The following is a 23,177-nucleotide window of genomic DNA, read 5'->3' as shown; positions in this document are numbered from 1 at the left end:
GGTCAGCATCGTAGCAAAAGTCAGGGCTTGCGCGCTGAGGAGCTTATCACTTCATTTTCGGCCGGCGAAGCGCTTTCTTTAAAACTGATGGTAGCGCTAAAAAGGAACGGACACACGAAGAAGAGACGACACGACGACGAAGAAACGCTACCGACAACTGGTTTATTTTTCGCAAAAATTCTATATTTAAAAGAATCACAACACATGCGCACAACCGAACTACACCAGCCTCCTTTATCGCCATATCAAAAAACAATGTCATGCACGCGAAGCGAGATGATAAAACTCCCGAGCAACAAGAAGTGAACACGTGACCAATTGAAGAAAAGCCATACCGTTATGGTTTTTCAAATTTCCCCAGAAGTGAGCCCTCAGCCGAGTACAAATTTTTGAAGCATCGCTGATGCACAGCCCCGCCTTTTTTTGTATGTGGAAAGCTTCCAGCAAAACTCTAGCTTTTGTGTCCGTTCCTTTTTAGCGCTACCATCAGTTTTAAAGAATGCATCACCAACTAGCCCAGCACCAAGTTTTATTGAAGCGCTTTGTTACCGAAGTTTTATCGTTCGTTTAAGTTCATTTTATCGGAACAGCGGTAGCTCATTTGGTCGAGTGCACTCGATGACGGGCTGCTTCTGAGATCACGCTCAGTGCCTTGACTCAAGGCACTGAGTATGATTTCAGATTTCGTAATTCGTAATTCAATTGTTCAGAACAATAAATACTATGTTTTTATCGTTACTCTGCTTCGCAAATTTCTGCATGCAAACAAAAACTGTCATGAACCGTTAGGAGTCATTTCTGTTTTCGTACCGGAGCAGAACACGAACGTAACTTTTTTCGGTGGAACGAAACTAAACTCAAAACGGAAAAAAACATTTCGTTCCGACATCCTGCTTTGTGCTGGATGAACATAAACATTCCAAGAGGTATCATCTTGCATAGGATGAAAGTAAACAAAACATGCATCGTCGTTAGCTGTAAAACATTTATTTACCGCTTTAGTTAAGCTTTGCTTCCCGTAGATTTCAAGGTTTGCGTCAGATCCGCATTTTGTTCTTTTTTTTAATTTTCACGTGCTAAGTTATTTTACCGCAATACATTTCTGCATTGTGGTGAAGTTTACGAAAGCACCTTTGTTTTGTGGAACGCATATAGGACCGTCGCGTAAACGCCTCCGCTCTCAGGCACACCATAAACTGAAACTTCGTACGATCACAAATTATAGATAAGTGAAGAACCATGCAATTCGTAACGTAATCAGTTCAGCAAATTAAGTTTGCGTGAAACATGCATGCAAACAGGTAGTTCACAAGCGAGATTCCTTCTTAGGCTCTTTCGAATTTATTGAAGCAAGGTTCTGAAGCAAACTTTCTTTGATATCCTCAAATTTTTCCTTCACTTCCGCAAATGCGAAGAATGTTCTACGACGGAGATTCCACCCCACTGCATCTTGCAATATCGTCTATGGGCCAACTTTGCCTTCTTGCGTGCTGTCGAAGTACGAAACCAGGAAACCCATTTATTTCACTGAATTGCAGCCATTTATTCTCGCATGTTAAGAAAGGTAACCAGAGAAAAAAAAGAAAGAAAGCAGAAGAAAAGACTAGGGAGAGGGCAACGGGCTTGACCAACGTGAAGAACGCCGAGCACGCCAGCGACGTCAAAGTTGAACCGCGGCCGCGCGGTGATGGCTTCTCCTACACGCACCAGTGCGCCGGCGGAAGCCAATCTCGCGAACGAGTTTGAAGCTCGGGTCACTGAACTGCCTGCCACGATGCGGTCACCGATGAAGAGCTCTGCGGCGGCCTCGCTGCGCGCGCTCGTGCTTCCCTTATATGCATACACAGACCGGTCGCGTTCGCTATGCAGGGCCGGCGCCGCAATACGCCGGGCTAGGGTGATGAGGTCACGAGAAGCCACAGAGCGAGCTTCGTTTCGTATAGTAACCAGCGTGCTGAACGTGGGAAACTTAGCGTTATAAGAATGTCCTTTTTCGTTTTTGTTTTTCACTAAAGAAACTGCTGCATAGATTTCGTTTGAGTTGTACACGAGCAACGGCCCAGATACGAGATGTTCCTGCGAACGTTCTAAGATAAGCTCGCACAGGGCTTGAGCTGCAGCCCTTAACGAAGATTACAGATAGATGCTCGCATCATATATCATTCTGGAGCCATTGAATCCATTCATTCAGCAGACGCAGTTCTCTCGTCAAAAGTTGCTGTCTTAGCGTAATCCGCATGAACCAATAATGTAGCACAGTAATAACGCGTTCGCGAGCTCGGATGTCTACGCAATTTTCTTTCCGTCGCTTTTAGCTGAATTGTTGTAGAGCAACCACAATGACTCGAGGGAGCCTTTGTCCAAATTTTCAGAGATCATGCAATTACAAATGAATACATCTTTCACGAAGTTTAGTGTTGCTTGGTCAACCAATACGCTTTTAACAGCACTTACACCAGCAAGAAACACAGTTCGTCTTCTATGAACGTAACACGCTCATCAAACTATTTCACACAGCTGTATTCCATAAGTCAGATGTCATCCGGGCTTTATCGCATTAACATACTTGGCATAAAAAAAAAGGGGGTTGGGGAGTTTTACAAAACCGTATGCCAAATTGTTTAGTCGCTGTCTCAGAGACTTTCGAAGGTAGCAATCAAGTTAAAAATTATTCAGACATTGGAACAATGTGCAGTAATGACTACGTTCACATACTAACGAACGTCAAGTGTTCGCCATATCCCAAACCAATTGTGCAGAGCGTGTTCGCGTATAAGTGAGGGTCCCGTACAGGGATCGCGTTTCGCTAATGCGAGCGCACAGATAGGATGTTTATCTCATGGGAGGTGCTAGGAAACGCAAATTGTTACGCACCTGGAGTTTGGTTGTCGACGTGCCGGCCGGCAGCACTTGGACGTAGCCTCTGTGCACCAATGTCATGGTGCACCTGCGAGGAAGAACAAAAGAAAACCGCGATGAAAAGGCAGAACAGAACAAGTACTGAACCACACGAGCTATTTGACTACTGCTTATAAGTAATCTCTTGAGCGGTGACATAATTTCATCACTCAATATTTCGCTACAAATCAATGAATCCAAACACAGCTTGTTCAGCCGTACCAGTTGGACAGTTAATCAGTTGTCCATCGCAACCCAATAGGAAAAGTTTAGAAAGCGTCTTATAACAATGCTTTAATTGTGATAACCAATTTCGTCTCACGGTCAGACTTCACAAGTTATAAATTGGCAAGTATCATCATCAGCGAGTATCTCTGCAATGGAGTGAGTATGGTACGGAGTGAGTCACAATTACATGGTACGAGTGACGTCAGAGGATGATGATGCGAAGGTTCTCGATTGTAGCAAGACCCATACTCGTAGCGCAGCACAATCCATAGAATATCAGTGTGTTTCAACGATGGTTCTGGTGTTGTAGTAGGCTGTGTTTGCCTGGTGTGCTTGGCCGGTAATTGTTCCGCCTGAGCACATCTCACGCTCTGTCATTAGTACAGGTATTTCACCAAACGTACATTAATTTGGTGTGTCTGAGGGACGCAAACAAACGCAGAACGCTTTTCATGACTATTGCGGTCCCTTCAGGGAGCGCTATGTCTTGGAAGCTCCCGTATGGAAGACCCCGCTTTCGTAGGCCAACGCATTTCTCACTCTTCGAACGGCGGGCAAATCCAGACCAAGTTGACATCTTTGAACTAAGCAGCGTGAAAGACGAGACACGGCGAGTGGCAAACAAACGCACAGAGCACAGGCGAAGTATTCCACATCTCCGGTGTCACCACGTAACGATTGTGCGACAGCTCGCCTTACTAGTCTATCTGCACATCCCGCTAACATTAGGTTATCGAATGCGCCTGCCGAGGCGACTCCAGGCAGTGAGCCGCCTACTGGCTTTTATCACGTCTCACCCAAGCGCGTATAGAGAAGGGGGCGTTTCAAACGCAGGTCAAGATTTTCACATCGACTCCTCCGAAACAAGAAGCAAGATTCGCCTGAAAGAACGCAGAAGAAACAAAGGCTAGGCCGAGCCGCGGAACAACGCTAAGCGTCCGAAGCACGCGAGCAACCTTGGGAAGGAACCAGGGGTGTTTGAAGATATACGCGGTATAATGAGTCGCCGAGTGCGCGCCTAGATGCAGCGAACCGGAAACGCGCCAACAAGATGGCCCAGTTTTTTTTTATTTATTCTTTCTTCAGGGCGCGTGAACGTGTGCGCCCCTGATCATGCTATGTGCACTATGCAAAGTAGGTTGCATGAGATTACACGTGCACACGCAGAAAAGAAGGCATTAATATCTATAACTTCTTTTTTCCCTTGTTCTCTCTTCTGGCGCAGGGGATGCTACACGCGCTGCCTCCACGCGTGGATCCGTAAGCTCCTAATTACAGGCTCGACGGAACGTAAAGCAGCAGCGCACATAGGGATGCGTATACGTGCCCTGTCTTGTTAAAAACAGTGTAACAAACTGGAAGCTAAAGCGTGCCTCGGCCAATCCGCCGGGTGAACACGGCAGTGCACTTCATTTCTTTTGTTTTTTTAGGGTGCGTTCCAATTCGGGCCACTGAGTAAAGCTGCCTAGAACGTTGTCTATGAGCATAGCTGCTTTTCTCCGACTTGGAACTCGAACATACCTTGGCTTAGCTGTGGCGTGAGATAAGTTAGACATATATATATATATATATATATATATATATATATATATATATATATATATATATATATATATATATATATATATATATATATATATATATATATATATATATATATATATATATATATATATATATATATATATATATGTGTGTGTGTGTGTGTGTGTGTGTGTGTGTGTGTGTGTGTGTGTGACGGAGAACCGCATAGATACATTCCACAGCAGGGCCTGGATAATGTAAAGATTCTATCCCAACGCTATTCCTTTTCGCTTTTCGCCTACCTGGCTGACGAAGCCGCTAGGAAAGCACACGAAGGAGCAGCCCTTGTTTCTGTACCTTTGTCGCGAACTGACGCAACCCAGCACTTATGCAAGCTAGCGCACCGTATGACACCTACAACAAGCATAGGCGCGCGGCAACGTGAGCTGGCGCAGTAGTGTTCAGTGCCCTCTCGCGCAGCTCAGGCTATTATTTGTGATGAGACTACCTGAGCAGCAAGCATTAATCGGATAACTTCTAAAGCATCATCTTAAACGCAGAGCTTTCAGCGGAGCAGTTGTAGAGCGCACCGAAAAGTCCCCAACTGACATTTTTTTTTACATGGAGATAGGGGACGCGAGTCTAATTTTTCCAAACTTGCAGAAAAGAGTGCTAGAAAAATGAAACACCGAACAATAAACGCCTCGTTTTCCTTCCACTCGTACAGCGTTATTTAGACTTAGGTGCAGGTTAAAGAACTCCAGGCCATGAAAATGGTTTTGAAGCACTTCAAGTACGGGGTATTTGCATAATACGATGCTCGTCCCGAGCTTCCGCTGCTGCCAATTTGACAGTACCTTCAATGTAGATATTTGGGCTTCTTGGTGTAACATTTTGAAGTTTTTCTTGTAGCGCAAGAAACACGACGATGCAGAAGAGAAAGAAACAGACACATACAGGCGCTAACTTCCAACAACGGAAGTTAGCGCCTGTGTGTGTCTGTTTTTCTCTTCTGCGTCCTCGTATTTCATGCGCTAGAAGAAAAACTTCAAAATGACTGTACCTGGCTTGCTTGCTTTATTGCGCTGTTCCGGATGGGCGTTCTCTTCAGTACGGCGTCTCTCATAGCCTGTGTTGCTTGTGTCACTAAAATCAATCAATCAATGAATCAATCAATCAATCAATCAATCAATCAATCAATCAATCAATCAGATAAATAAACAATTTCTCAGTCAGTCAGTCAGTCAGTCAGTCAGTCAGTCAGTCAGTCAGTCAGTCAGTCAGTCAGTCAGTCAGTCAGTCAGTCAGTCAGTCAGTCAGAATTCGAATATTTGGCACCACGGCAGTAAAAAAAAATAAATTTGCCCTCGTTGTTATTCCATCAAACGAATGGCAGCCATCGAGGGAGACAGTTTGTCAAAGCGCACGCATTCGTACTGCCGTTCCCTAAGTTCGGAACCGCCCAGGCGCATCTTGTTTCCTGGAGGTCGCTGCGACGCCAAGAAGAGAAGAACACGACGAAAAAAAAGAATGCGAGCAAGGAGTGCAGCCAACTGAGCAGAAGCAAAGAGCCACTGGCTTAAACGACGTTGTCCACAGACGAATGTCGCGCCGCTGAATGCGTTATCTGCATCGCCACAGCCGAGTGAGGGCGCCCTTGTGGTTGTCCATCACGCTTACGAAAATGCCAGCGGGATATTCTCTCTCTCTACTTTTTTTTTTCTCCGCATTTCTCTGCGTGACAGCGCACAGGGTCGTGCGGAGGCTTGGCTGACAGACAGACGTTCGTAAGTGGTGGACAAAGTTCTCTTAATGCAACGCCCTTCGCCTTGATCGCTGTTCGCCCCGTCAAGGCCTCACCCACCAGATCGGCCCCGAAGGCGGGCGCGTCCTTCGGCGAACATCTTTGCATTTCGCCCATGTCTGCTCGACGGACCGCGTCATATCGGCCATGTCTGCAGAGTAATGGCACTCTTCGCGGTCTATTTCTGTATCGTCGCGAAAAAATCTACGTCGAAACAGGACCGAATTTACATCTGCTTCTCGGGACTTTCACCGCTCATGTTTCGCGATTCCAGCCTAACTCCTTTTTTTTTGCGCTTTCTTCGCCGACAAAAGAGAAAACGGGTAAGTTGATAAAGCGACCAATGAACCTGTCCGGCCCCCTCTGTATCTCCTCAACACTGTCCTTTATTTTCCCCTTACCCTCTACCCCCGTGAGGAGTAGCGGGCCAGAGAGGCACACCCACGTCCAACCTCTCCGCGTTTCTTTTCATTAAACCTTGTTTTTTCTCTCTTTCTGTCCGGCCTATATCTGCATCATCGTCAGAAATTTTCGTCGGGACTGGATTGAACTAAAACCGACTTCGAGGGGCACTCTCGAAATATGCTTTGCTCGTTGAGCATAACGTGTTCTTACATCTCCTTTAAATTAAATTGGACGATAATATAGCCGGTACACATAGTGTACCGGCAACAATATGAAAACGTCCAGATTTCCTACAGCCGACCTAAGCCTCCATTCGTGAGTGAGTGAGTGACGAAACTTTGTTGTGAACGCCTGCAGAACGGTTAGCCTTCCCCTGTTAGGGAGGCGTTACCGTGACGCGGCCATGACGTCTTCGCGGCGTGTGGCGCCTCTACTTCGGCCGCGGCCGCACTATTCCCTTTGGTCGACCGCGCCTGCCTTCCTTTGGGGTGGCAGCCTCCCTCCGGTTTCGCTCGGTCGTTGCCTTTCGAGGGCCGCCGAGATCTGCTGGACGGCCTGGGTTTGGACATCTTGGTCATAGCATCTCGTTGCGGCCTCGAGCCGCGGCGGGATCGTTGTTATTGTTGCAGCTTCATGCGGATTCTTAGCACAGTCCCAAAGGATGTGAGCTGCAGTGGCTCTTTCCTTTCGGCACACACAACACAGATCACTTTCATAAACACTTGGACACACGTGCCTCATCTGCACCGGGGTGAATAACGACCTCCATTGGTTAACTATTTACTAATTTAGACACACAATATCCGCTAAACACGGTTATGGTATAAAATATGCGAAATAATGCGAAGAAACGGCAGTACAGAAAAAGGCGTCAGAGTATCTCGCGTCTTTCTTGTCATCACATATCTGATATCGCATCGCGTACTTTATACCTGAACCAAGTATGAACGTACTAACCCAGCAACAAGTATCAATCTGCCACCAAGCAGCATCAAAATCTGTGGACGCTTTCTGCGGGATGCCAGACATTTGCGGCGAGTTCTTTATCATCTGCGTCGGTCTTCTCTGTCTTCGGCAACGTACAGCTCAGTGTAATGCTTTCAGATCGCGATAGCCGCGAAACGCGTCCTGGCGACCTTTTCGTTCATAACTTCGAAGCACTAACAGCGTATGCATGTCGCGAACTTGCACGCTTTAAAAAGCAGACGCCTTAGACGGGACCCCACAAGAAGGCAAGCACAAGACAAGCACTTGCACTTGTTGAGGCGCTGTCCTATACTTTTGGTTTCTTTCAAGGTTACGTAGACCTTATAGTCTGCATTTAGTTTTGTTATTGCTCGCCTGTCTGTGCCTTTCTTTCTTTTTTGCTTATTTAATAGGGGATCGCTTATTCGGAGGAAGAGAGGTTGATCTGAGAGGTTGCTCCTCTGACCTACTACTTCCTTTGCTCAAATAGAAGTGAAAGAGAAGAATGGTGAGAGATGCGAGTGGCTTACGATGAGGACAGACCGAAGCCCGTGTCACTCAGCAATTCAAGGAGGCCCACCTTAAGGTTCTCTTAATTGACACGAAGACTGGTCAAATGCTTAGAAGGAGAGCCCGAGGGAATGCTTGGTTGTGCGGAGAAAGATGCGTTGGACGTAGTAGCGAGAACAGATACACGATAGGTGCTGCAGGGTCAATACTCACGTGGCAAGATTGCTTGTTCCAACCGGAAGGTCATAAACGACACAAGCATTTGCGAGAGCCTCCGTGACGAGTGGCACTAATAAGTCTTGAAACAGCTTCCACAAAAACCGTGCAACAGCGAACGCAGCACCAACCATCTAGCCAGGTCACAAAAGTTGCTTGAAACGGCGTCCTAGCGTGACTGCTTTGAATATCGATAGAAACTTGTAACTTGATCATTTCTGCACAGTATTCGCACCTGATATGATCGACCAGGGCAAGCACGTCATACAAGTGCTTGACAGTCGCTTAGGAGAATGTCGCTTAACGATATTCGACTTAAGAGTCGCTTAATGAAGTGCCGCCAGGCACGACGATGTCCGACACGCTTACCTATGATGACACATCACACAGGCGCTGCCAATGTGAAACTGTCTGTGGTAAGGGCACAGTCAATCTGCTATAGATCCTCCCTTAGGGGTGCGCACAGCAAATGGCACATCGTAATGTGAACGGTTCGCAACAGGGAAGGAGAATGCCAACCGACTTCACGCTTCATTCAACACAGACCTGCTGGAACAAGGTGACTTGCGGGTATGTCTTCCCACGTTTATACAACGCAGAATTATTCTTGCCGTACCACAACAACCGTTGCCACAGCAACCGTCAACGTCGCCGCTTTTCAATTCCTTAGGTATCAACGCCCACAACGATAATTTTCAATCGCCCTGAGCTCTCGAGCGGCACAGCTCCAGCCATGCATGACGGCAGAGCTCGGCGCGGGCAAACACAACAAGCCTGCCAATTCGGAGCGCCCAGTCAGCGTGTCCCGAGCACGCGCGTTGGCCTTCCTCGCACTGCAGCGCTGCATGCATAAGATGCACAACGCCGGCGCAGCGTTCTCTTCCTCTCTCTCGGCGCCGAAGCGCGCGGCAGTGCAAGCACGCGAGCACGCATGGGAAGCACCGGCTCCCACGAACAACGGAGTGCGTGGGCACTTCCATAGGTGAGCGGCGTCCCTCGAGCGCTACCTTTGCGGGACGGCGCTGCAAATTGAAGAGCGCAGCCGCCGCCGTGCCTGCGGTGCTACAAGAACACCTGGTGGGGGGGGGGGGGCGAGCGTGTTACAGGATTTCGGAGCCAGCGGGCGTGGCAAGGACGGCGACGCGCAGTGTTCCGTCACGGGCCACGGGCCATCCGGAGTGGCCCTCCCGCGGAGGAAGAGGCGGCCTCGTGCATCTCCAATTACCTCGAACGAGGGACAACGTGCGGCGCCGGCCCGCTCACGAACTTCTCAGCTGGGCCGTTCTCGTCGTTTCCTTCTTTTATGACTCCCCACTGCGTGAAAGGCCGCCGCGCTGCTTCTGACAAACTGCCGAGAATGATGGCAGTTGTCCTTTGGAGATATCGAACGGCGTGAAGCAGTGGTGTTCGTGGAGCGAGGTAATTTCATTTCGGTGCTACTAAAATAAAGATACTTATTTACATAAAGATTATTTTACACTCATATATTTGAAAGCTTTCTCTGCATTGGTCCGATTAAAATATGTATAGTTTTACTCAGTGGAAGAAGACGGTGAAGCTTCCCTTCATTGAATTTCCCACATAACTAAACATCTGTGCCAACGACGTCACTGACTTCGTTGACCCCGTTATACTGCGTTAATGCGTGATGTCATGGATTTTGTGACATTTTCGAGTACTTACAACCTTCTTGTGCCTGAGAGAGAGAAGAGAGGAAGGAAATGCAGGGAGGTTAACCAGACTTGATCCTGTTTGCTACAAAAGCCAACACAAGTTGACTGCCTCAGTTCTTGTTTCGTTTCCGGATACGATGTGAGCGATCTTTTTCGCCAAACAGTGAACTTTAACCAGACGTTGCATCCATCTGTGATGTCAGAGAAACACAATGCGGGAACTTGAAGTCGGGGCCGTCACCATTCCTTTACCTGTATGTCTTCTCCGGGCATTTCAAGCCTAAACTGTATGTAACAGCAGCCCATTTGCTATGCTAAAGTACAATACACCGCAAGAGCCTAACGTAATATTGCAATTTCCATCGAGAACCTGTGAGGGACGTTGAGTTCCTTTTCAATCACGCACTCCTTAGAGCGTATGCATCTTGATGCGCACGCGGGCACAAGTACAGATCAGATAAGTAGGCATATTGAAGAAGTTACGTTGATTAGGCGCTCCGATGAACATGTCTACTTTCTCGACGAGTGGAGGCGACGTTAACTTCGCGACAGCGTTCTACAAGCATTCCTACCGTCCCGTAACGAAGTTCAAGGCCAAAAAGATTCCATAACTGAGCTCGTAAAGAAATAATTTATTCAACTTACAAATTAATAAGTTTAGGTGTTGTCAAAGCAGTCTCCTCGTATGTCTAGCTGCCGCCGTTTCTGTAAGTCATGTAAGCAAGCAGAGAAAGCTTCACATGAGACGTTCTTCAGCGCATTATGCATAGCAGCTCTGACTGCTGCGATATCTTCATGACGCTTCCCTTCACACGGCATTTTCGCACGGGTAAACGAAAAGAAATCACACGGCGACAGGTCGGGTGAATACGAGAAACGTCGTGGAGTACATGGTATGGCCGGACATTCCTGGACTGATAGAGCAGTCGGGTCATCGGGTTATTGTACGACGAGAACACTGCCCAGATGACGACAAATCGGGCCGGTACTGCCAAGCCTATGGTGTCAAAACAAATGCAATCAACAAACATGCGACGTCGGCGAAGCCTGCGCGCAAGACGACAGAGGGAAACACGATCGGCGCAGAGTCCTTCGGGCCACCACATAGCCATCAGCAAAACTTGCTCACACACGCAAACGAACAACATATAGGCTCCAGGCAAGAAGAAGAAGAAGAAGAAGAAGAAGAAGAAGGAGGAGGAGGAGGAGGAGGAGGAGGAGGAGGAACACAAAACGCCTTGAGAAGATAGACAAAAGGATAGAGAAGAGACAGTATACATGCAGCAGTTCGCAAACGACTTCAGAACCGTCCGTTCACGGGCGTCCGATACCTACCCCATGCAGCGCGGCACAAATGAAGCGTCGAGAAACACTCGACCGGTGTCGGCTGCTGGAGAGCAGCGGAGGGGGGAGTCCTTCTCGGCTACGGCTGTTGGTGCGCGCCAAGGCGCTTGGCTTGCAAGGCGCGCTGGCTGCTCTCTGCCGCCGCCGTGACCATCGGCAGTCGGCCAGCGGAGCAGCGCTCTTCTTCGGCGCCTCCGAAAGGTGATATGTCACGCCTGGTGGCGCATTGGAACGAAAGGTGATCGGCCATGGGCTTGCGAAAAAGGTGCCGCGAAGACGAACACGACGGCAGTCGGCCTCCCGGCTTACGTCACGTGAATACAAGCGCGGCCGCTGGGCCTTGACGCTTTCCCGCTGCGCTGCAGGCGCTTGTGTGCCTGCCCCATTCTACCGCGAGGCGAAATCCGCTTCCACTGGCGCGAACCGTGACAAGGAAGCGGCTGCCGCTGTGCTGTTGGGATACCCCACCAGGCGGTCGGGAAAGGTATACAGCGAAAGGGTTGGCTTGTCTCGGCTGAACGTTCTGCGCTTGAGGTGTGCTTGCGCAGCTGGTGCTCAAGGTTCCATTTAAGACTGATGACGCATGCAGAAACACATACATAATTTTGTAAACTATACAGCTTCGTGCAAAAGTTACCAGAGGGAACTCTGGTGTTTGCGCCCACGGGAGCTGCAAGTGCGACTGTTCAGAGAGAAATGGGATTAATGATGGTTAGTGCATTGCTTTGCCCAAACTTCGTCCTCGTGGCTTCAAGCGGCTTCGCGACTCTGCAAATAGATAATTTTCCGCAAAAGATTGCGCTATAAATGCGACAATGCGCATAATTACACATGTGTGCACTCATTAAATGTCCTGCTGTGTTTAGAAAATTATGAGCGCACGGTAATTTAGAAGGAAAACGCGCAAGAAATAACATCACAAGAGCATTTTAACCCACAAGCAGGAAGATTAGACAAATTTATTCATGTACTAAGCGTCACTCTCGTGGCAACGGAATGAGCGCAATGCTGTTCCCTCTAGTAACTTTTTTAGATGAAACTATGGCACAAACAGCGTTTGAAAATTGGGCAGAATATTTCCTTCGAAGCCGAATTTTGTAAGAATTCGTTTTATCTTCTAATTTCCTCGCTCTTCGTGCTCGGACGTGCCCCTAATCGGGACGAATGATAACAAACTGAGAATGGAAAACGGAACGCATTGTAGCTGCAAAATACGGACGCTCGCCCTGTACGATACACCTCCTAGCAGGTCTCATCTTCATCCCTTCTTCATCACACGGACGCCTTGAGAGAATTTATGCCAAGTGTTGAATGATGATTCTTCTCGTAAAAAAAAAAGAAAGAAAAAAAAACGTAAAGAAAAAGAAGACCATAGGTGGACCGCAATATTTTCGACAACTAAATGTCGAGAGGTGACACAGAAATCTCAATGTTCAGGTTCTGCAACGCGCGCGCGCGCGCACGCACACACACACACACGCACACACACACGCACGCACGCACGCGCGCGCGCGCGCGCGTACGTAACCCCTTAGCGCATGTATATATAGCAGCAGGTAAGAGTGAAATCAACAACAAAGCACCCAGAATGCACATCAAAACCTGCTGCCATAGTGCATGGTATGCGGCGTATATGGGGTTGCTTTTGTAATTTTAGCCAACCGTATCATATTTGTACAATCTTGAGGTCAGAATTTCAAATCGACGTAAAGATAAACTGTCGACATTTACAGCGCCACATCCAAGACTTGTTGAAGAAATTATGATACAGCGCAGCCTATACATACAATCTACTGCACTTTTGGGGATCAATCACGGCTTCACGAGGTTTCACCATCAACGCAGCACTCTTGTTTCACGACGTGTGAGCGCGGTGGCAGACCCCGGTTCCGTTGTCATCGACCGAAACGCCCACGCGTATAGGGAACGGGTTGTTACAACGCGTTCGCGCAAGAAAACACCGGGCCTTCATCAGCCTAATTGACTTCGGACCAAGCTCCGCGTGGCACGGCGTTCGGCGGCGAAAACATTGCCGTATATAGCCACTGCCGCGGAGCGCGATCCGCGGCCCGACCGGTTCGTCCATAATTAAGAGCTCGGAATCCGGTCCCCGCTCTGGGCGAGGCCTGCAGTGGGGCTGCAGTTTCCGAGTCGCCGCCGTGCAGCGTCTCAGCACGTGCGTGCTCTCTCGCGGCCACCGCGCTCCGGACGGATTGCGCTCGCACGCACAATCTCCTGATCCAGTATAATTACGATCAAGAGAGGCTTAACGCTTTGCACGTCAGCCAAACGCGTTTGTATAACTACCGAGGGCATTTCACATACCTAGCCGAAACCCGAACGGTGACTGCACATGTTGACTCAAGGCGTGAATCACACACAGCGTGCTGGAAGTTAACGCGGTAGAAACGGCACACAACGATGGACAATGATAAGAGTCACGATACTGTAATTCTACGTCAACACAGGGGGCAACTGCTCGTTGCATAAAAAAATTGTTGGAGAAACCATCGAGGATGATTGCCAATGTAAGCGAATAGCCTTCCCTTATATATGCGGACCGCATAAACCACGTGGACGCACTTATAGCAATCCTTGTGAAGCATATACCTCTGACATGGCGTTTGATGATGGCGGCGCAAGTCATCGTCAATATGTTTTGGTAGGCGGCACGACGGCGTGACAATGACGGTGTGACGGCGATGGAATGTGTACAACGGAGGCGATCAACGATAGTGGCGATATGGGGCTTGTTGGTTTATCATCATGGAATGGCATGTAGTGTAGCGCAGCAAAAGCCAGAAAACATAGATGAGACGAAACACAGACACACGAGCGCTAAGTCTGTGTTTGACTTTTTTTCTTGTGTCCTTGATTTGGCTCCGTCACACTTCATGCCATTCCATGATGCAGGTGATGACGGCGCGAAGATGACGGCAGCCTGACCAAGATGGCGTCACGCCAACAGAATGACGATCTGGCGTGACGACGATGGCGTAAGAACGGCTGTGCGCGTGCGCTTTTTTCCAGCGCTCTCTATATACTTCTTTAACCATTCGCTTTAATACATTGCGTATCCTACTCACGGTGGAAGTCGTTCTAAGGAAGCTTTGTGGTGAGTCGGAAAGATGCAGTACATGATAACGGCACATCTCGACAAGAGACGCGCAACGGACTTCGGCTACAAACGCAGCCTTCAATTCATGCGGCGGAGAAATAATAATATTTGGGGTTTTACGTGCCAAAACCACTTTCTGATTATGAGGCACGCCGTAGTGGAGGACTCCGGAAATTTTGACCACCTGGGGTTCTTTAACGTGCACCTAAATCTAAGCACACGGGTGTTTTCGCATTTCGCCCCCATCGAAATGCGGCCGCCGTGGCCGGGATTCGATCCCGCGACCTCGTGCTCAGCAGCCCAACACCATAGCCACTGAGCAACCACGGCGGGTGGCGGAGAAATGGAACACAGCGCCACCTACTCACCATTGCATGTAAACTGTCAGATGCCACAAAACTCTCGAGCAACAATGCGACGGACGGAGCCGCGCCAACTCGGGTGCGCGAAAGAACACGTGTCCTTTGCGTCGGCGCCTTTGCATCGACGGAGAAAGTCCCGCCCCCGACCATGAAAATGGGTGAAATAGCCAAAGAAATCTATTCGCTTTAAACGTCATACCTAGTATTTCGTCACAGGCTGACAGGCAACAAGAGGTAGAAACCTGTCTGATCACTGAAAAATACCTCGTAAGAGAAAGCTTTAGGACACTTTCTGCTCCTTGAGGCTCACAGTTTACTTCCGTAGGAAGCATTCGCTGAGAAATTCCCTTCACCTGGATGCATCATCCATCTGTGTTCTTCTCATTCTTTCATTCAATGATAGCTCATTTATGCTCGCGAAGAAGTGTATGGATTTCCTGCGCAAGTGCATCGTGATCACTGACAAGCTTATATACGTATAGTGTTTAACAATCGGCACGCTTTCAATTCAAGTTAACTTTGTTTACATCTGTCCTTATAACGTCTGTATTGGCTGGGTACCATGCCACTGCTAGAACAGAGATTACTATTACAATAAGTGTGAAAAGCCGCAGAACTGCTCTATAGGCAGACTACAGCCCATCTCCCCACGAAAAGGGAGAGCATTCTTAGATTTATTATGAGAATGTCCAACACGAAAGGCGGTATAGGCGAGGATATACTCCTTAGGGCTCACCATGCTTTCCTCATGAGCCATGTCATTTACATAGTCGCGGCCCTCAATTGGACCAAAGCGGAAATAGATAAATTAGACACGCTCATGCGCTAAAGTGTCAAAAGGGTGATTGGCGTGCCAAGCACGGCTAGCGCAGAGAAACTCATGACGTTGGGAGCACACAACCCAACTTCAGAGTTAATAGAATCACAAAGATCAGCACAAATTATTAGATTATCAAACTCCAAAGCAGGCAAAAGACTGCTGTATGCGGCAGGCCTCCGTCCCAGCTTCAATCAGGGGGATGCCACGCAACTTGATATTCAAACAAGGAACTCCTTTATTGTAGACCCTTTTCCAAGAAATGTCCACTCCCCACACAATAAAGGTCGATTGCTTGTCAGGGCTAGAACTCTCTTACAGAACATATCCGGAACGGATACCTTTGTTGACGCGGCGCGACACGCCAGTGCCAACAAGCTTTCCATAGCAATAGTCAATGACAGGGGAGAACTCCTCTCGGCAGCCTCGCTGAATACTTCCTCGGTCGATGTGGCGGGACAGGCTGCTATAGAACTCGCATTACTTGACACAAAACGCACTACGGTGTACATGGACTCCCGAGTAGCCGTTAGAGCGTTCGCATCGGGATTAATAGCCAAAGAAGCAGCCAGGACTCTGAACGGCAAACACCCCTCTGACATTGTTCATCACATAGTCTCTGGTTCGCAACTTACATGGGACCAAATGTATTACCGGGTCACCTTTACCCCAATGAGATAGCCCACGACCGTGCGCGAGGTTTCATATGACGCGATGGAATGATGTCTCGAGTGAGTTCGGGAGAGCTGGTCCACAGTGATCCTTTAGTTACTTTTCACGAAATCGCATTTCATTACAGAGGGAATAGGCAGAGTTTTCGCTTTCCCCATCATACGCTCAACAGATCACAAGCTAGCACGCTCCGCATTCTCCAGACTGAGTCCTACCCCTCTAGGGGCTTTCTGACCATGCTCCAGCCGAACATTGATCCACTCTGCCCAGATTGTGGCACTGAATTTTGCTCAATAAATCACATGCCCTGGCAGTGCCCTGTGTTACAGGATTTTAACCGAGAAGACGACTGGACGAAGGCCATCGCAGACCCGAAACAGGACTTCCAGCTCCTGGCTGTCCAGAGGGCCTGTGAACGAGCCGAGAGGCATAGCCTCTCTGTTCCGACATGGGACTAGCCAACGGCTGGGTAGGGACCTACCTAGCAGGCCCTCTGCCTAGCTCCTCAGGACCCCATTAAAGTCGTTTACTACTACTACTTCTGCTCAGTGGCTGTGACGTTCTGCTGCTAAGAACGAAGTCCCGCATTCGGTTCCCCGCAGTGACCCCCACGTTCGCACGGGTGCGGATTGCAGAAAATGCTCGTGTGCCGAGATGTCAACGCACTTTAAGGAACTCCAGATGACCCAAGCTAATCCGAAGTAATCCACGGCGTCATCTGTCGCAACCAAGCCACGACTTTGGAATGTTAAACACTATCAGTTATCATACTTATTATGCTCACTGGAGCAGACGTTATGTACAACGATGGCGTCCGAAACCGGAGACGTGGAAGCCGATAACAGTTTGCTTGGGGCGCATGCGCAGTCGTGCGGAAATAAAAGCAATACAAATACAAATACAAATACAAATACCTTTATTTCAACATCAGGGATGTTAGGGGTGCACCCAAAAAGCCTATAACTGGCTTGACAGAGGGGCGCACCCCCGTACATAAAAACCGGCAGCAACAGAACATGGACAGAACAATAGTAATAAAAAAAGACTACAGTGCATAGGTAAACATCATATTCAATAAATATTAGTGAACATCTTCTTGAAATAACAAATTAATAAATGAAGGCGGCAGAATTAACACGATACGCTCAGGAACACTAAGAATGCAAAATGAAGAATAACAATAAGAGAAGAAAAAAGAGAGGAAGGAGGTGCGTAGTAAAAAACACCCGTATCGTAAGGTTTTCAGTGCTCATTGTGCCGATTAAGAAATGTTGGTATTATATGTTGGAGCATTTGACGACCGTAATTAGTACGAAAGGATGGCACATGCCAGACGTCGTTGTTACGTGTTGTGTAGTAATTAGCTTTGGGCCGTAAGTTAGCTGTGTCATCAAAGAATGTGTCATGATTTTTCCGTTTTCTTTCATATCGTTTACTTAGCAATAAATTATATAGGTCATTAATTGGTGTTACTTTTAATGATGCGAAAAGAGGTTGAGTGTGAGCAGTAAACGGGGCATTCGCAATGATACGAATGACCTTTTTTGTATTTTCTGTAACCTATATGTACTTGACCATGTTGTTGTACCCCACACCAGATGACAATATGAAAGGTTAGATAAAAATAGTGCATTATAAACTAAAAGTCTAACACTCAGAGGTAGTAGAGAGCGGACTCTGTATAACATGCCTGTGCATTTTGCAAGTTTTTTAACCAGATTGTCGATGTGTATGTCCCATGAAAGATTGCACTGCAGTGTCACACCCAGACACTTTACTGACTCCGCTATTTCAATGCTTTGAAAACCAAGCGTTAGTGTAGGTAAGTGTAAAGCGTTTTAGGTAAAAATGTGTAAAGCGTTTTAGGTAATGAAGCATACATCAATTAGGGTAAGCGTGCAGGAAGGACTTCTATATTACCGGCAAGCCGATCGAAGCTTACAGTTTTCAAGTGCTGCGCACGCCAGTAAAATGCATAACGACGTAGATATTTACCCTCGCGGGACATATCACCTGGAGCTGCCACGGCATGTGTGAGCGCATGTATCTTTGTTTTCATTCGTTTTCCCACGCAAAAAAGCAAACTTTTAACTGCTTCACTGAAACGTTTAAGATGTAAAGGCGGGACTGTTTGGTAGACAAAGTAATGCATCATGACTTTGACAGGTCAGCAAAAAAAAAAAAAGGAAAAAAGAAGGCTTACGGAAGACATGCGGTTCTTTCTATAGTACACGGGCTCGCTTTCCAAAGCTCCTAACCAGCGTTCTTCCTGCCAGTATGATTTCTTCCGCAATCATTTTTTCCCCTTCTTTTTTTCTCTTTACGATAGAAATAACGGAGCACGCAAACCTCTGCGTGACAGTCAAAGAACGCGCGCACGCACATCACAGCCGAGCTTGTTCACCCCGCCACGCATACCCGAGGTAACACGCACGCCGCACGGCGGCTTATGCTACATACAAGGCACAGGACGAGCCAGGCAGCCTGCACGACCGTATATACACGTACGCACAGTAGGACGACGATGCGCTCCATTTACCGCGTGCACCGTACACAGCGCACACTTCGGCGGTGCTCTTCGCGATCCGTTGGCTTTCGCTCGGTCGAATAATTTCTCCGGGGCAGCGCGCAGCGCTCCGATTTCCTCGACATTTTGCTTGTTTGTTTGTTTTTCGTTCTTTCCTGGACGCGCCGGCTGACAGCAAACAGGCATACGCTGTCTGTCCGCTGTCGGACGCCTGTCGTCAACCGCAATGGCGCACGCATCCGAGGCACGCTGTTTTCCTTTCGGCGAGCCCTTCAATTAGAGCACATACGGGCGCCTGCGTTCGTGCTATACTTTCTCGAAGCCCCTCGGGCGTGTTCCGAAGTTGCGGCTGTCGACACAAAGGCTTCCTGCTTGCGTGCATTATAGAGCAGCAATGCTTGCTTGCTTCGCGGTAAAGCTTACCGCACTATGAGCTATTTACGGGACAGTGGGCTAGCAATATTGAACGAACGGTGACGAGTACTAAGATATATCGGGAGATGTCCGCGCTGTTCTCGCGAAAGTATTGTAGTATAGGTTGTTTTCGGTGCGTTGCTATTTTAGTCTTCTCGCCCCGGTATAAATATTCGCACGAGTGTCACTCTCAAAGGAACCTGCAGAACAGAGTTAGCAGAACAGAGAACTTAAACAACTAAATTTCTACCAAGGATAAGAGTTCAATGAAATAATGAAGAGTGCACTCGGCATATTCGTGAACTGTCGCTGCAGTGGATCTCTCATTTAGGGCCAACTTGCCTTAGTTGAAAAAAGAAATCCATACATTTTTTTAAATTGAAAGTTCGTTAAAATTTGTTAACTGCGCACAAGTAGTGACTCGTCTGTGCATTGCCATACTTATAATTTCTCAAGACCATCAACTGCATGAGAGATAAATGAGAGATAGACAGGTGGTCAGCGAGATCACTACTATAGACTTGGAGTGTTGAGCTAGTAAACGTCACTAGCCGGTCCGTACCGCCAACAGCCTTTCAGCCGTTCAGCGGCAGTCTTAACGCCTAACATAACGTGTTGCTGGGCTGTTTAGTTCATACTTGCACGTTTAACAAGCACGCACTTTGGAGGGGACAACGACAGACAGATGGACAAAAGACATTCGTTGCCTTAACTCGATATATATCCTTTTTAAACCAATCTCTGTTTTTCGGCCGTACTAAGTTGACGTTTACCTGTGCGCAACTAGCACAAACAAGTGCACACAACAGATTCGACAAACATAACCATGAACCGGCGCGAAACACAAATACGTTTAGCAAAAAACAAATGCGTCCGCCGTTCACAAGGCTGCACGCTACGCGCCTTGAAATTGGCAGCTTGCTTTATACGTCGTTGTAAGCGATGCCCTTTATGCAGCGGCGATATTTCATTGTGCAACGATTAATTTCATTTCTGGCAGCTGCCTGCGCTATGGCTCATCAATCAACTCGAAGCACTGGAACGTTGATTATGCACTAGTTTGGTTAATTAATATTCCATCGCTTCGATAAGCAAATCACACTACCAACTGCCAATCAAACTGCTAGATAAAATGGTAAATTACGTTGTGTATATATTTCAACCGGATAAATGGGAATTAATTCATTCATTCAGTTGCTAGCATCCCGGTGAGATACAGTGAATGCTCCGAGTAGTTGCCCGCGTCCTTCTTTGTTGTCCATGTCCTGCTGTATTGCTAGTCACTCGAATTCAGAATGTAAGAACAACTAGCCCAGAAACCGAAGAGGCTGTGGTGCCGAGTTCAATCCTCGGCCCAAGCCAATATTATTTATTTTCGAGCGTGTGGCTTTATTTCTGATAAAACCGCACGACTTTCATATCTGGTTTCGTGCTACGCTAAGGCAGACGCACATTCAGGCAGAGAGATTAGGGTAAACATTGTTGACCTCGGTTTGATACCCTATATACTGCGGCACGGGGAAAATGGCCGATTTCACGTAGCTCTTCGATCGTAAGAGCTGTTTGCCATTGGTTAACAGGCTTCGATAATAGTATGTACGACACCACGATTAGCTGCCACCTGCTCTTATACGAAAACTCCTGCCAGGAGCTACGAGTCGAGGAGATCTGAAGAGAGGGCAGATCTCAGGGGCCCTACTCGCAAAGCTTTTCTTTCGTAAGTTCTCGCTGCCATTGACTCGCCACCTTCGCTAATAATGCGTCCAGCCTCAGATTGGCTGGTGTTCGCACTTACAAACATGTATAGCTTGAATATGTTTGTATTTATTAATAAATAAATAAATAAATAAATAAATAAATAAATAAATAAATAAATAAATAAATAAATAAATAAATAAATAAATAAATAAATTGTTTTCTTTGTAAATACGTGTCTATGGTACGCTGGAGACGCAGAATAATGGAAAGTTCAATAGTGCCTCACACGTGGTGCACGTTCATAGCACTGGAGGCTATACGCAAGGAACGACTTATAGGGTTCTGCGGTCGGATTTCAATTACTCAAAACCCGACAGCGCATGCTTGCCGAACTCGGAAGCTTCTTACGATGCAAGTGCAGAGTGCATTAAGGGAAGGTCGACTTGCCCACGCGCATATATACAAAAGGCGACGCGGTGCTCCGTAGCGTGAATATTCAACCGAACGAAGTTTGGAGGCACGTTTGTGTAAAGCATCCCCGGCAAGAACTTTCGTACACTTCGTCCACTCGTTCAAGTGTCATCATCCTTCATTCCTTCCCGCCTCTCTCTCATTAATTTTTTTTCTTTCTCGTAGGCGCATTGCAGACGGCCACGTCGCGATGACACCCCCTCCCCGAACCAGGCCGACCTATTCACCTTTCCTTGTAAATCAGCTCTCCCTCGCTCTGTCCTATATTGTATAGGGCGTATGCTCACTTTTACACAGCCGTCCACGACGCGCTTCCAGGCAGGTCTGCCGGACTCATTAAGCAAAGCGTGGTACGTTCTAAATTTCCAGAGGGCGTGTAATCCGGACACGGTGACCTCTCCACGGCGGCGACGTTCGGGACTCCTGGGCTGTGTATAAAACAACGTTTTGTCTGCTTCTCTCTCTCTCTCTCTCTCTCTCTCTCTCTTGCGCTCGGAATAGTCTTTCTAAAGTAAACTGTAAAGGCGATTGCATAGCGCCGGACGGGCCAGACGCGCAAGCAGGCAATGGTAAAACGCACTACAACCAGGTATCGCGGTATGGAGCACAAGTCGCAACTCCCGCAGTCTCCAGTATATAGTGATTCTCCTTTTGGCTTGGGATATCAGACATCGTCGGTTTCGCATGCACAGACAAGCACTCTTCTTCGCGTTAACCTTTTAACTGTGACACTATGTTTTGTGGAAACAGAGAGATTTAACAGCCCAGTCGTTAATGGCCCCTACATGGCGGGATTTAAAAACAGTACTGCGTTTTCCAAAAGCCAACAGTATACGGTCCACCAGATTCTGATTGCGCTGAGGGTGTCCTTCCACACGTGTGGCCTGCATTAGCCTCAGATTGTTCTTCTCTCCATTCCTTCTTTCTTCAATCCTTTTTCAATATTTAGATCCCTTTCAATCGCGCAGATTAACCAACGGGATTATCACTAATTGACCTCAGTACATTGTCTTAGTTATTTATATCTTGAAACAGTAAAAGCGCACAAAGACGAAATCGAAGAGAATGGACAGGACGAGGCGCTTACTGACAACTGAAAAAAATGTTTTTCAGAAATTTTCCAAAATTTTTCGGTTATGAGTAAGCGCCTCGTCCTGTCCACTCTCTTCGATTTCGTCTTTGTGCGCTTTTACTGTTTCAAGGTGCAAGTAAACCAGCTAGCCCAGTTATCCATTCTCTTACAGTTTGTTTCTCTGTACTCGCTATATCTGTCTCTCAGCGCGCATTAACAAGCTCTAGCGGCAAGATTGTGTTGGCCCGCTTGAGTGCCATAAAGAAAGTTCATTTCCCACATACACGGATAGAGAAATATTCATTAAAGGTTACGTCCAATTTCAATACTTCCTCGACCCGTCTCAAAGTTTGACCTCTCCCACTCTGATCCACATCTGTTCAAGAATGACCACGTTCGTCTTCGCTGCTCAGGAGTAATCGAAGGATAAGTTCCTCATGTCCTGCACACAACTACTT

General features: G+C 47.6%; 1 protein-coding gene across 2 annotated transcripts in view; it reads right to left on the bottom strand.

Annotated features, from left to right (window-relative positions):
• Nucleotides 1–23,177, bottom strand: part of LOC135909253 (protein FAM107B) — a 206,046-nt gene that overhangs the window by 158,887 nt on the left and 23,982 nt on the right. Inside the window, exons 1-2 of one of the 2 annotated variants that reach the window (XM_065441142.1) lie at nucleotides 11,560–11,579; nucleotides 2,875–2,947 (exon numbers count right to left, since the gene is read on the bottom strand). In XM_065441142.1, coding sequence (XP_065297214.1) covers nucleotides 2,875–2,947; nucleotides 11,560–11,564 — 78 coding nt within the window. In that variant the 5' untranslated portion in view covers nucleotides 11,565–11,579. Of the gene's footprint in view, nucleotides 1–2,874; nucleotides 2,948–11,559; nucleotides 11,580–23,177 lie in introns of those variants that run through there. The other variant, XM_065441144.1, reaches the window with a different exon arrangement.

Source organism: Dermacentor albipictus, chromosome 5 (assembly GCF_038994185.2).
Source record: "Dermacentor albipictus isolate Rhodes 1998 colony chromosome 5, USDA_Dalb.pri_finalv2, whole genome shotgun sequence".
NCBI classification, from domain to species: domain Eukaryota; kingdom Metazoa; phylum Arthropoda; class Arachnida; order Ixodida; family Ixodidae; genus Dermacentor; species Dermacentor albipictus.
The sequence above is the reverse complement of the archived record's forward strand: the minus strand, read 5'-3'. Positions and strand labels throughout refer to the sequence as shown.